At 43.3% G+C, this 14311-nt stretch overlaps 1 protein-coding gene across 3 annotated transcripts; it reads right to left on the reverse strand.

The window, feature by feature from the left end:
* Positions 1-1557: 1557 nt before the first annotated feature.
* Positions 1558-14298, reverse strand: cat (catalase). 3 transcript variants are annotated; one of them, XM_035790404.2, is made up of 11 exons: positions 14117-14298; positions 12204-12375; positions 8305-8415; positions 7194-7324; positions 6408-6512; positions 5953-6078; positions 5573-5764; positions 4374-4796; positions 3350-3457; positions 3073-3150; positions 1558-2673 (listed from the first exon to the last, which is right to left on the reverse strand). In XM_035790404.2, exons 1-11 carry the CDS (start codon positions 14180-14182, stop codon positions 2611-2613), a joined length of 1575 nt encoding a protein of 524 aa, XP_035646297.1. In that variant the 5' UTR covers positions 14183-14298; the 3' UTR covers positions 1558-2610. The 3 variants fall into 3 exon arrangements, with proteins under 3 accessions (XP_035646297.1, XP_035646299.1, XP_035646298.1); XM_035790406.2 differs by lacking the exon at positions 12204-12375 and having other exon boundaries at positions 14117-14286; XM_035790405.2 differs by lacking the exons at positions 12204-12375; positions 14117-14298 and adding an exon at positions 11114-12129.
* Between the last annotated feature and the right edge of the window lie 13 nt (positions 14299-14311).

Below are 14311 nucleotides of genomic sequence, written 5' to 3' on the forward strand. Positions count from 1 at the left end.
TGCATTTTTTCATGGTTTGTGCAAAATTGTTAAGTATAATATAAAACCAGTCTGCAACCTACCAAGGTGAATTGGTTTAGTCTTGACTCTTGGTTGACAGTGTTGGGGGATGGGTAATGTATCGATGCTCGAATGTCAAATCAACACAAATTTGGTTCCATTTGTCTTTGTTACTTTTTGATAATTTTGAGTCTTATTTTTGTTTATATTTTAAATGTTATGATTATTAGTGTTGTTCCAAATGTTTAAAAACATGTTTTGGTTTGCCCAGGGAGCCATACAAGCTTGACCCGCCACAGAATAGCAGGCAGTGAAAGCAAGATAAGTGTTTGCTTTACGACGCTCAGTTTGCCACTCATTGTTGAATTTGCGATTTCTGTAATGTTTGTCTAATGGCAATTGAGTACTGATATGTTGTATCTATAATTTCCCTTCATATGACAAGGATTGCAAAGGATTTGCCAGTAGATTGTCAAAGTGATTCACGAGGATGACTGCTAGCTAAGATTTTGAAAGTATGTTGACACATACGTTTGGTCATGTACTGCATGTCACATCAATAAATGGCAGAATTACATGCAAAATATCTCCTACATGCGACAAGGGGCCTGTGAAATAAGACAATGAAACAAGTTAGGGGAGTTTGTCCTTGGTGACAAACCCTCAACCTTCAGAGCTCTACTTACCTGGTTCATTCAGGATAAATGTTCTTAGCCCCCCTGAGTCAGCCTGCCACTGAGCAAGTTCGATCTGAAGGATTCATTGCCATATACATTTACCAACATATCTTTACTAAGCCAAGGCAAGGCAAGCTCAAGGCACAAAGTATTAGAAATAATTGTTCAAAGATTTTTTTTTTTTAAACAAACCGTTCTGATACCATGGCTTGCATGAATTGAGAGATGTTTTGTTTTTGATTAACTGACTAAGTTTAAACAAGTACATTATAAAGCAAAGTATAGGAAATATAAAACGAAGCTTACACATTCCCCCACGACTTACACAAAATATGATCAACTGGTTAGCATGAAGAAAATGCTTGCTACCTATTCACTAGTCAGACAATGTAGGCCTACAGTTGAATTGATGAAAACTAAGTATATGAACCTGCTTGGAATGTTTTGTACAGATGAAATAGGTAATTGTCTGTGTTTTACCCGTAGATCAGTCTGTTGAGTGTCTTTGCAGTGGTATGCTTACTCTATAGTCATCGTCTTAACCACTGTCCTGTCTGTTTTGTATTTGTAAATAATCTATTGGACCTAGATGGGGGAGGTAGGACTGAATGTCTTGGAATGCAGAGACCTAAGGACAAACCACCATTCACGACTTGAACAGCACCACAGACGACAACCTCGTGAAAATCCTCAATGTATTTTCAAAGGACTACGGTTATTCAACACTGTTCCTTTTGTTCCAGTAGAAACACTCCTCTACCAACAAATCAAGGGCTCGGTGAGTAGAATCAGCTGGAGTCCTGCGTTAGAACTAAAAAGTGTGCATACCCTGAAGTTAAGCTAGGACTACTTTAAACCAGAAACACTAAAACCACACATATAGCATTGCCGTTGGATATATTAGCATAAATTGTAAGATCAAGCACTCAATAATGCATCTTATTTTGTGGTTCAAAGTTCACAATTGCATGTTAATATAACAAATCACTTCAGACAGGCGATATGATGGGGAATGCTACCTAGCACAGAAACACTAACAGCCCAGGGCTCAGCTGGAACATAGAAAACGTGTAGGGAGACTTGTGAGAAGGGATAAGGACTATGATTTCTCCTCAGTAAACAGTAGTGGTTCTTGTTTCCACAGCCCTAATTCAACCCAGACCCTTTAGTGATTCAGAGTATGTACACAAAAAAACACTAATATACAGAAGACATTTGGTACATGAGATTATTCATAAAAGTCATTGCAAACCCTTTATAATGCCATGGTGACTATGGATACGTGTCTAACCAAAAAGGCACTGCTGTGTTGGTTTGGCAGCGAGGACGATGACTTAAACATTCTTTCACGACCCAATCACAGTCACTCTCACCGATCGATGGCCGGCAACTATTTCTAATATAAACAAGGAAAATGGTGTAGGCCTTAACACAGGAACACTTTTGAAGAGGACTTAAGTTTAAACTGCAAAATAATTAGGAATCTCATTCAAAAACATTGGTGTTTTTTTAAACTAGGATAAATGTCATTTTTTGCATATAGGCTAACAGATACCTCTATTAAGCTTAACTATCAGGGCTTCGATGAAACACGGACACACAAACTATACATAATTGGGAAGAGATGGATCACTATACTGAAAATGGCATGAACATGTCAGACAGCAGACCTGTATATTTGACAGATGTAGTTTGGGGACAGATCTTCTCCCATAGGGCTGCGGTCTGACTACATACATTTCTGTGTGAACTTTGGCAAAATGGACAGGAACCACGTTAGAACAATGTTGTAAGCAGCCTGAGGAATATTAAAATATGATAATTTCCCATTTCATTAGCTATCGCATTCACGGACGGTTAGAAGTAGGATCTTGGATAGCAGGCTGGTAAGCGCAAAAGGTGGAACTGCCCCCCCCAGGTGGAAGTCAAGGCATCACATCTTGGAGGAGGCAGTGATGGCAGCTGCACCTCCACGGGTATACACTCTCACAGCGTCCTGTGAGAGTGGGGGAGGAGACAAGGAGATTTGAGGCTATTAAAAAAACACAATCTTGTTTACGAGGGGTCCTGAGAAAAACAGTCGCATACTAAATAGAAAGGAATAAGAAAAAAGTACAAACTAAAAGTTCTACCTAAATACAAATGTGTACGAAACTATTTAGTTAATGCAAATTGATGTTCGTGAAGGATCTACAATATACTTAAAACTGCTCACGTAAATAATGTGACAACACTTTGATCTTTATTTTTCTCCAAATATTTGCTGAATTATTCCTATTCACCTGCAACAAGCCAACTCAGATGTGCGAGTGCTTTTCCTACTTTGACTATACTGCATCATTCATGGGGGACGGCATACGCTTTCCTGTCTGTTGACAGCGACAAATTAACTTACCTTCTTGGGCTCAGCATTGTTGAGTAGGGCCTGGACCCCGTTTCCATAGTCTGCATGCACAGACATCAGGTTCTGAACCTGGAAAAACGGAGTGAGAGCAGAGAGAGAGAGGGTCCGAACAGTGTCGTTAGTGATGGCACTATACATTATATTGCAAAGATGGCCTTTGTGGTAGTGAGGAAGATGATACCAACTATATAACAGCCATAATTGTTGATACTAATGATGATGAAAGTGACGACTTAAGACAATATTAATGATGGTGATGACAACACACCCAGCGTTTCTGGATGAAGACTTGGGCTCCCTTCAGGGCACCAGCCATATTCTGACAAAGCCTCTGGCGCTCCTCCTCGTTCAGCACCTTAGTGAAGAAGGTACGCACCTGCAATACATATACACAAAGGGTCAGGGCCCTGGTCGCAAACATCAATCAGCATTAAGAAACAATCAATTAAATATTTATTTAATCATTTGTAATCATAAAGCATTTAATATGTATAATAACAAAGATGTATTTATAGGGTGTATCATTATTGGCCCTGCCAGTGTAGTGCACACAGCTCTGTGTGTAGTAAATTAACCTCAAGTCACATCAGCACAACCCCTTTTACCGGACAGGGAAGACATGAAAATGCTGGAGTTAGTGTAAAAGTATGTTGTCGTTTTCCCTTGAAGCCGAGCTAACGATTCCGGATCACCGGCTTTAATCAGACTGATCCCACCAAGATCTGTCCTCTACAGCAGAAGCTAGCATTCCTCGTTCTGACGTGCACCACCCGGCATCAGTGCAAATCTCTTGAGTCTCTCGTCTCCCCCTTTGACAGTAACTAATGCATTGATACATTGGCATTAAGTGTAATGTGTAACTCTTTAGGTTGACATTCAGTAACTTCATGTTAGAACTGAACCACAACTGTCATTTTAAAATTGCTCACTGCACAACTCAGTCATTACTTTTTAGCAGTATGCGCCCGCATGACCTGTTAAGTACCAGCTTTATTGTGTAAAGGTAGCTCTATCCACAATTAGAGTATTGTTCTCTAGCAATTTGATATACAAATTATTGAATTTACCCTGTGACCATTGATTCATGTATTGATTTTTATTATTACATTTGTAGTTCAATGATTACTATTATTCTCAGTTCTGTCTTAAGTGTGTTATTGCTAAGATAACTCATGAGTCAGATATTCTTAAAATACAATGTTTGTCCAATAATCAACTGGTGCCATTCATAAAATATATTCATAAAGTTTAGTAATAACTTAACCAATATTCCCAACATACGGGTTCTCTACCTGTGTGACGTTATCGTCGTCAGTACTGTTGTAGCGGCCCACATCTGGGGACACCTTAAACCTGGTCTCCACGTACTGGGGTTGGGTCTCTGGAGCACTGAAGCTGTTGGGGAAGTAGTTGGGAGCGCCAGCCTGGTTGTCCAACATGCACATGGGCCCGTCTCGCTGGTAATTGGCCACACGGGTCCTGAAGGGGCAGTTAACGGGCAGCTGCAGGTAGTTGGCGCCCAGCCGGTGCCGGTGTGTGTCTGGGTAGGAGAACAGACGCCCCTGCAGCATCTTGTCAGGGCTGGGCTCGATGCCTGGGGGCATGTTGCTGGGGTCAAAGGCTAGCTGCTCGATCTCAGCAAAGTAGTTAGCAGGGTTTCTGTTGAGCACCAACCTCCCCACAGGAATGAGAGGGTACTCCTCGTGAGACCACACCTAAGGAGTAAGAGAGAAGTGTAGCTACCTCGCATGCCAACCAAGGTGCATGGACGTGCAAACGAATTCCATGAACATGTAGGCTTGCATGACCCCCTAAAATGTATTATTTTCACCTAATAATTACCCTGACTAAATAACAGCTGAGAATCAGTTGCCAATCATACTAATGCTCACAGTTGCTATGACACCGTAACAGATATCAGACCACTGTCAGATCTTCCAGTGTTTATGTTGAGGAAGTCCCCCCTCTAGTGGAAAAGCCAGAGTACTGCCAATGTCTGGATATTCTGGGAATGTGTTTTTGTGGCAGGTTTAAATGGCTCAGTAAGTACAAAGACATCAGGTAGTGCCGTCAAATTCTTTCAAAACCAAGGGAACATATTGATAAATGTTAGGGAATGCACCTACTATAAAGAGAGTGGTTCCCACATAACTTATGATAAATATAGCTGCAATATCTAATTTTTGGGGCGACCCGACCAAATTCACATAGAAATTGAGTTCTAAATTGTTCTTTCTCATTGAAAGTAAGTCTAAGAAGTGGTAGGTCTGTTCTATATGTGCTACTTCTATGATGCCCGTTCTCGCGTATTTCCTTTTGGTTTAGTACACCAGCTTCAAACACCTGAAAATACAATATCTTTGGTTATGGAAAAGATATATCACAGTGGTTTAGATGGTACAATGATTCTCTACACAATGACTAATTGCTTTGTCAAACTTAAATTAGGCAAATGGCGGAGAGATTACTGCTTATTGCATCTCTAAGGTACCTTGGTCAGGTCAAAGGGGTTCCACTGGAACTTCTCTGCCTGCTCAAAGGTCATGACCTGGATGTAAAAGGACCAGGAGGGGAAGTTGCCATTGGCGATGGAGGTGTAAAGGTCTCGGATGGCGTAGTCCGGGTCGGTGGAAGCCAGGTGCTCGGCATCCTCAGGTTTCATGTTCTTGATGCCCTGGTCGGTCTGTGATGTGAAGGTTGCTATGGGTTACTATGAATCCTGTCCCAATTTCTCCAACTACGTTTCCTTCTTTCCCACCATTACCCTCTTGTATCCTTCAGGTAATTAGGTCTAGTTGACACCTCTATGCATTTAAGAGTAGGGCATTTCACTAGTCCTGTACACTACATTATTTTTAATTGTGCTTTGACCTTGTAGTGGAACTTGCAGTAGACAGGCTGACCCTCGGCGTTGACCAGCTTGAAGGTGTGGGAGCCGTAGCCGTTCATGTGGCGGAAGCCGTCAGGCAGACCACGGTCACTGAACAGGAAGGACACCTTCACAGAGTCGAGAACAAATAGAAGACCATGGACAAAGACACACACATTCAGTCATTAGCAATTGAGGTATTGTAAGAAAATAAGATCTAGAAAAACGTAAGTCTATAAGGATGATGGAAATAATCTGATCAGGAAAGGGATGCATTCGCAGCACCCGCCATTCCTAGACATAATGGCATAGCTATGAAGTTGTTAATGGCATGTTGTTACTCAAATGTGGCTTAGTGTAGGGTGAAATCAGAAAATACAATGTCAGAAAACCATCCATCGATCTATAATGTGCATGTAAAGGTCTGGTTGCAGGTAGAGAGGAGCAACTACAGCACCTGATGCATACACTCAGGCCGCAGGCTCCAGAAGTCCCACACCATGTCTGGGTCCTTTAGGTGAGTCTGGGGGTTGCGCTTCTGAGAGTGGATAAAGGATGGGAACTGCACAGACAAAGGGATATCAGAGAGATGCGGTAATGGTACATATCATACGGGGAAATTAACTGATGTACAGCACCATAACACATAATATCCACCCATACACACAAAACATCTTGGTCTCACACACACACCACCCTGAATCTTGGCCAGGCGCACAGCCACGCGCACACTACACCCTGAACCTTGGCCACGGTAACACACACTACACCCTGAACCTTGGCCACGGTAACACACACTACACCCTGAACCTTGGCCACGGTAACACACACACACACGCACACTACACCCTGAACCTTGGCCACGGTACCACACACACACTACACCCTGAACCTTGGCCACGGTAACACACACACACACACACACACACACACACACACACACACACACACACACACACACACACACACACACACACACACACACACACACACACACACACACACACACACACACACACACACACTACACCCTGAACCTTGGCCACGGTAACACACACACACACTACACCCTGAACCTTGGCCACGGTAACACACACACATACTACACCCTGAACCTTGGCCACGGTAACACATACACACACACACTACACCCTGAACCTTGGCCACGGTAACACACACACGACACCCTGAACCTTGGCTGGGCACCCAGGCTCAATCTTGACTCACACGTGCCTGAACTCACCAGCATAGCGTCCCTGATAAAGAATATGGGGGTGTTGTTGCCAGTAAGGTCCCAGTTGCCCTCGTCAGTGTAGAACTTGACTGCAAAACCACGTGGGTCTCTCACTGTGTCGGCTGAGCCCGATTCCCCAGCTACATGCGTTAGATACAAAATATATGACAATTAGAAAATCACAGTTTAAACAAGACATTATTTACAGACGGAAAAAAAATGACATTGTTTATTTTCTGGAATTTATTCAATAATGTATTGAAGAAACATCACCGTCTTTTTGGATGTTGTAATTGCTTGAGTAATTGAAATTTTGCCTTTATTTTGTATCATTTCAAAAACTCAAGAAATGCCAAACATTGCTGAAAAAGCTAGAGTCAAGTCAATTCAATAGAAAAGAGATTCCAGGGAACTTTAGGTGGGTTCAGGGAGCCTATATGTTTCTAGGACATGTAGGCTAACTGTATCAAAGTATTCATCCAAATTGTTCACGGAGTTTGCCTTTCCTTTGGACTCCCAGCTAATTTAATTCCTGTAAAGAGCTGTTTTCCCCACTGAGGCTTTGGGTCAGGGTTAGTGATGGACACTTGCACATAAAGGTTACTACACCACGGACCGCTCGTCACTTGACAGCATCAATCATGTAGACAACACCATTTTCTCATGGGGCTCTTGCACAAGCTGTTTGTATAGCTCTGGCAGGAGACAACTGTCCAGGCATCCGCTATGCACGTTACTAGAGCTGTAATAAGAGTGTTATTTGGTCAAATTAGGAATTTTCTATTCGTCAGAAGTTAACATGAACTCGGTCTAGGATTCTTCTGATATCGGCAAACATTGCTTTTGCAGACAATCATAACCAGAGGCAATGACTAAAAGCATCATAAACAAGCTCATATTGGAAGCAAATACACACTACATGATACAGTTCTTCTTTACACATGTTCTTGAGGAAACAAGTAAACGTGTTTGTAGCAGTTTTATGGAAGAGCCGGAGGGAGCAACCGCAATACAATTTTACTATGTAAGTTTTGATTAAATACCAGGAAAGTGTGAGAAAATTGTTTAAAAATGTAATGTAGACTAATGTAACCAGTAGGAAAGTGGTGGTGCGTCTTACCCACGGTGGAGAAGCGGATGGCGATAGGTGTGGTCTTGCCCACATGCTCAAACACCTTGGCCTTGCAGTAGCGAGAGATGTCATGTGTCACCTCAAAGTACCCGAACGCTCCTGTTGAGGGAGAGGCAGTACATGGTCAGTTACCGGTGTATTTTGTGTTCGCTCGTTAGATATATACATTCTTGTTCCCTTATCGAAGTTGCCAAAGAAGTATTGTCATTGAAACCAGACGCCAGTCTCTGCCGTTGTCAAGGGTTGTTTTCCGAGACTAGAGATGGCACAGCTAGTTAGGCCAATGTAAAGGATCACTCCCAATTTAAAACCAATGTATCTTTACGGTCATTGTAGGCAGTGCAAAGCAAAGTTACTTGTGTAACCCTGCTTCTCTGATAATATGAGAATGATGTATCACTATGGAGATTCGCCAGGATCACCAACTCTAGGAAGGACCTACTGTATCAAAAGCATATGCTGGAGACACAGGTAGAGTGGCAAATGAGGTGAGCCCCTCACTTCCTTATAAGAAGGCGCTCTCTCATTCTCTGGTCCTTCTCAAGCATGCTTCTCTTCCTCGCGCCCTTGCCAGCAAGGGACTGCGGTGATACATCTCACCTCATTATCAGAGAACCGGGTTTACGAAAGTCACCTTAAGTTCTATCAGATACTTGTTTCGATGTATCATGATGGGGATATGGCCAACTCCTGTTTCGCAAAACATTCTCTGAAGCCTCAAAAGATTGTCCAAACATCAGCAACCTTCAAGAGGCTCCGAAACTGAGAGAGTAGAAACAACCAGTCGGGAAAAACCTTGTTACAAAGTGAGGGGAAGCCCAATCCGTGTCTCAAAAACGAGCACCCAAGATATAAACTCCTCTGTAGAAGAGGGCCCTTTCAGGCCCCTCCAAAGGCTGTCAATCTCACCATTATAAAACAATATAATGTTGCCCAATGAGGGAAGAACATAACACCCTTGCCTGAGCTCTCGTTCAGTCCACGTAGATGTGCAACGAGCATACGCCCTACTGAGGAAGGCGACAGTTGAAAAGCCATAGGCCCCAAGGTGCAACAGTAAGAAAATGTCGACCTTGGCCAAAGGATGGGGTTAGGTACATTAATCTGAAAAACCACACACTCGCTTACGGGTGCCAAGGGTTGTAGCAAAGCGAAATATGAAGAAATATTACAGCTCCACGCTGCTATGAAAATATCTTAAGCACAATAGACATGTCCCAGGACTCGCTAAAGGCTTAGCGACTGGGCATAAGTGACGTGTTCCCCCCCCCTCCCCCCCCAAGAAGAAAATCAACATAATAGGGATGGATAAACGGCAATACTGTCAGGGCCTTGGCAGGCCAAGAAAGCGGCTAGGGGACCTTAACAAAGAAAACCTTTTTCTCTGTCCAACAAGTCCTGCCAGGAGCATAGGAGCATGGAAAACAGAGTAGGAAGGATCAGTTGGTTTAGTCATTCCACTTCTCCAAGAAAAACAACCCCGAGCGTGCATGAGGAGGCTGGCACTCTCTTCCAAGATCTGAGGGCCTGTCTTTTATTTATTTTTACTTAGCACAGTATTCCCTAATGCTGGGAAGTAGAACAGCTATGTAACTGGTATGTCTTGGCCCTGTTTCAATGGAGGGTTGTCAAGAGCGAAGATATCCCCAGCCTCTTGCTCCCAACTGTATAAATGTATAAATGTATAAATAAATGAATAAATAAAGACAGAATGTACCATATCATTATCTGAGGCTCTGATGTCTGGCGAGTGCGCCGTCCTCGCTCTGCCCCTTCTCCCACCAGCGCTAGGCTTATGGTATGACCACAGCCTTAAATTGCACTATGGAAGGCACAGAGGTTTTAGTCTAATCACACAGATCTCCTCTCCGGCATCTGGATCTAGGGTGTCTGAGTCCAGTCGTTTCCCAACCACCTCCATTAGATCAGCATGATAAGCCAACAATATATATATTTTTTAAAGGTCACATTGATGGCCAATTTGTTGGGCCAAGTACGTTTACTGAAAAAAATTGAGGCAGTAAAGTGGACCATCTTTCTAGCGAGTGAGGTGCCATTGTCTTTAGTAACCCGGCGCGAGGGAACCAAACCTAAATTCCTCCATATTGTGCATGTTCAGGCTTGGGGTGCCCCTAGCAAGAATCTTGCTAGTGAGGGGTTTGTCCTATGAGCTCTCAGCTTCCCTGAGGCATGCGAGTACCACCGAGAATTGCTTTACCGCGGCTGAATGGCACCGGTCTCTTCTCGTTGTATAGGTCCCTTAACGGGCACGGAGGATCCCAAACTCCAATGGAGACCATGAGGGGAATGGGTCGAGGATATCCATGACCTCGCTAGGTTGCGGGAAGCTGAGCTTCAGTTTTCGCTGTTGGCTTGGAGGCGAAAGGGGCTATCGAGATAGATGCTTGTTTAAACCTCAGACCTGCCTCAGTCAGCAATGCTCACAGGACTCAGGGTCGTAAAGTGGGCATGTTCCTTGGGCATGTTCCTTTCCCAGGAAATTGATGCATAGGTGGGTATCCTTCCCAGCAATCATGGAATCGCAAGTGCAAGAACGCGGGGGTCCGACTGCTGGGCTAGGCTCGTCCTGGGATACCAAAGGCCATTGTGAGGAACGAGGCTTGTTTGGAGGAAAAAGCAACACCAGTTGTAAGAACAACGAGTAGACTGCGTAGGCTAGCTAGTTAGAAGCCTTGCAGCTGGTGGCTAGCAAACGGTTGCTTGTGTAAACAGTGTTACGAGCTAGATAGTTAGAAGCCTTGCGGCTTTCTCGTTATAAGGACGTAAGGGATCTCACCTCCTTCGCCACTACCTCCTTGTCTGCAACAGAAGCTTCTGACAGGTCCTTCCAAGAGTTGGTGATCCTGGCGAATCCCCATAGTGATGCATCAAAACGAGAGAACCACTGAACTTGTCATTAGACAAAATGAGGTGAGGTTATATTCAACTTCACAAACAAATGTGCTGCCTTCACCATGTTGTGTACACATCCCTTGGAAGATTAGTGCGTAAACACCTGCAAATAAAGCCATACATGTGGTGCACTTTACCCCTCGTGTAGTGGGCCAACAGATTGTCACATGATCATGGTCTTTATAATATTAGACTGGAGAGCCGTTTACAGTTGGCTTTTTGGCGTAGGCCCACAATTGATAACTAGATGTCTAGGACAGGGTAGTGTTTCTCCAACCAATATGTGAAGCTCCACTATTAAGTAAAACATCTAGTGGTGTTTGACTGCCTCTCCAGCTCTGTCATTTCTGCTTGTCTAAACAGTTTGACACATATACTGAACAAAAATATAAACGCAACATCTAATGTCTTGGTCCCATGTTTAATGAGCGCAGAAAGAAAAGACCCAAATTTTTACACACACACAAAATGCTTATTTTTTTGGCACACAATTGTTTACATCCCTGTTAGTAAGCATTTCTCCTTTGCCAAGATAATCCATCCACTTGACAGGTTTGGCATATCAAGAAGCGGATTAAACAGCATGATCATTACACAGGTGCACCTTGTGCTAGGGACAATAAAAGGCCACTAACGTGCAGTTGTCACAATTGGCATGCTGACAAGACGAATGCCCACCACAGCTGTTGCCAGAGAATTGACTTAATTTCGCTACCAACGTCATTTTAGAACATTTGGCAGTATATCCAACCGGCCTCACAACCGCAGACCATGTGTATAGCATATCTGTATTCCCTGTCATGTGAAATCCATAGATTAGGGCAGAATTAATTTTTTTCAATTTACTTATGTTAACTATAACTAAGTAAAATCTTTGAAATTGCTGCATGTGCGTTTATATTTTTGTTCAGTATATATGGCATTAATGCCAATCAGTGCCTGTCTTAAATTCATTGGTAGTGCTGGACACCCACCGCCTCCCTTGGCGTGCACCACCCTCTCTGGGATGCGCTCACGGTCGAAGTGTGACATCTCATCTATGAATGGGGTGTCCTGCACCAGGAGGGGCCCCTGGGGACCTGTGGTCATTATATTCAGCTTGTCCCCTACCGGGTGACCAGCCCCTGTGGTCAGGGTGTCTGGCCTCTGAAGGGAAAGCAATGGAATAGACATTATACATAGCGAAGACATTGAATGATCAAATGCTTTTTATTTTTACCTTTATTTAACTAGGCAAGTCAGTTAATTAACAACTAATTATTATTTACAATCACAGCCTTATTGCTTCATTCATGTTATTTATTGTTACAATTCAATATTGGCCAATTCAGATTTAAGAAATGTATGCCTTTCCTAAGCACTTCTCAATAGTTAGTATTCAGATTTACCTTATGCAGGTGCGTAACGGGCTTTGCAGGCATGGTTCCCTTGCACGCTCGGAATACATTTATACCCCTTTTTCATGATTACGAACTTGTCTTATCGCTGCAACTCCCCAACAATTGGGCTTTCAGTACATTTATATAAAGCCATTTGAATTTTAGCGACAGACTGAGTAAATACCCAGCTAGCACAGTCGATCTGGGCCGATTCCGGCTGAGAGTCGGGCACTCCGCTGAGAGTCAAACTCGGCCGACTTCAGCAGTATTACTTATGGCTACGATGCGGGGAATGAGCTCCGGCCGATTCAGGTGTGAGTTATCTGTCCCAAATGTATTACTTGGGGCTCGGGCAGATTGGGGCTACTCTATGGCAGATGATTACACGGGCTGCTTTTTATAGTTAACATTTCATTATTTATTTCTCTTATTATTATTATTTATTTCTTCTTTATTTCTTTAAGAGTCCTGTGTAGTATTTTGATACTTTTTCAAGTCAATTAATAAGCATTAAAACGTTTGTGTAAGGAACTCTCCGAGTTCGCAAGTTTTGAGGAAGCGTGCCATCGGCATGCCGACATAGACCTACACATTTATTTACATTTGCATCGGGCCGCTTCTGGGAGAATTTCTGGTAGGATGCCGATCAAAAAAAAATCGGCTGAATACTGGTCGACTGAAACGGGCCGACTCTGGGCAGTCATTCATTTTGATTCCGGACCGGTTCAATCAGTTCCGGCCTCCAGAAGAGGCCCGCTCCTGGGTCGATGATCCTAATTTCTAGCTGGGTATATGGCGAATGAAAGAAACCCATGTGTTTACTTGGTCTCATCACAGACAAATTTAGCATTTTAGCTAACTTGAAACTTCTTATTAATTTATATCTACTTGTCATACGAAATGGGTGATTGACATCCACAAATGAATGCATACCATAACAAAGATAACATTTCATAGAGGAAGGCCTTACAAATTGCCAGACTCCAGCCACCCTAGTCATAGACTGTTCTCTCTGCTCTAACTACACCTGTTGTATTCGACGCACGTGACTAATACAATGTGATACTAAACGAGTTGCTGACGCGGACGCCGCGCTTTCCTGATCGTGGCATAGCCGCGTTCCGCCTGGAGAGAAGGTCATGAACGTCTAGTCAGATCATTGTGGCTAGAAGTATTCTATTCCAAAAAAACAAATGCAAGAGCTCAACCTGCAAGTGCTAAGCGGACGTTAGCTAACAGCAGCCATCTAACAATTCCTGACCCCCTTCACGATATGCACAACCAAGAAATGAATTACAATTCTAACACAAATGTGACTTTGTACGAAATGTTGTGGAATTGTATAGTGCCAGCGTTCTTAAATGATAGTAAATGTGCTAACTGTCGAGCCAGGAGACACGAATAGGACCCTGGACGACCTCTCACCCATTTCACAACAAACTCCCCTTGCGTCAACTGCGCAACATCATCGTCGCGTCTATATACATGAATCATCGAAATGGACAAACCTGAGCGCTTCGGCCCTCTTTCCATAGTTTCATTTGATCGGTTGCTTTCCCTCTATAATCAGCCATCGTGAAGGCAAAACTTTAAACCACAAATGCGTGAAAAATGGATATGCTTGCCAGCTAAATAGCAGAGTTGATGTACTTTGTACGGCTTGGCTCCTCCTCCTTGGCTAACGGGTATTCATTCCGTCGATT

This window comes from Oncorhynchus keta, chromosome 17 (genome assembly GCF_023373465.1).
Source record: "Oncorhynchus keta strain PuntledgeMale-10-30-2019 chromosome 17, Oket_V2, whole genome shotgun sequence".
NCBI classification, from domain to species: domain Eukaryota; kingdom Metazoa; phylum Chordata; class Actinopteri; order Salmoniformes; family Salmonidae; genus Oncorhynchus; species Oncorhynchus keta.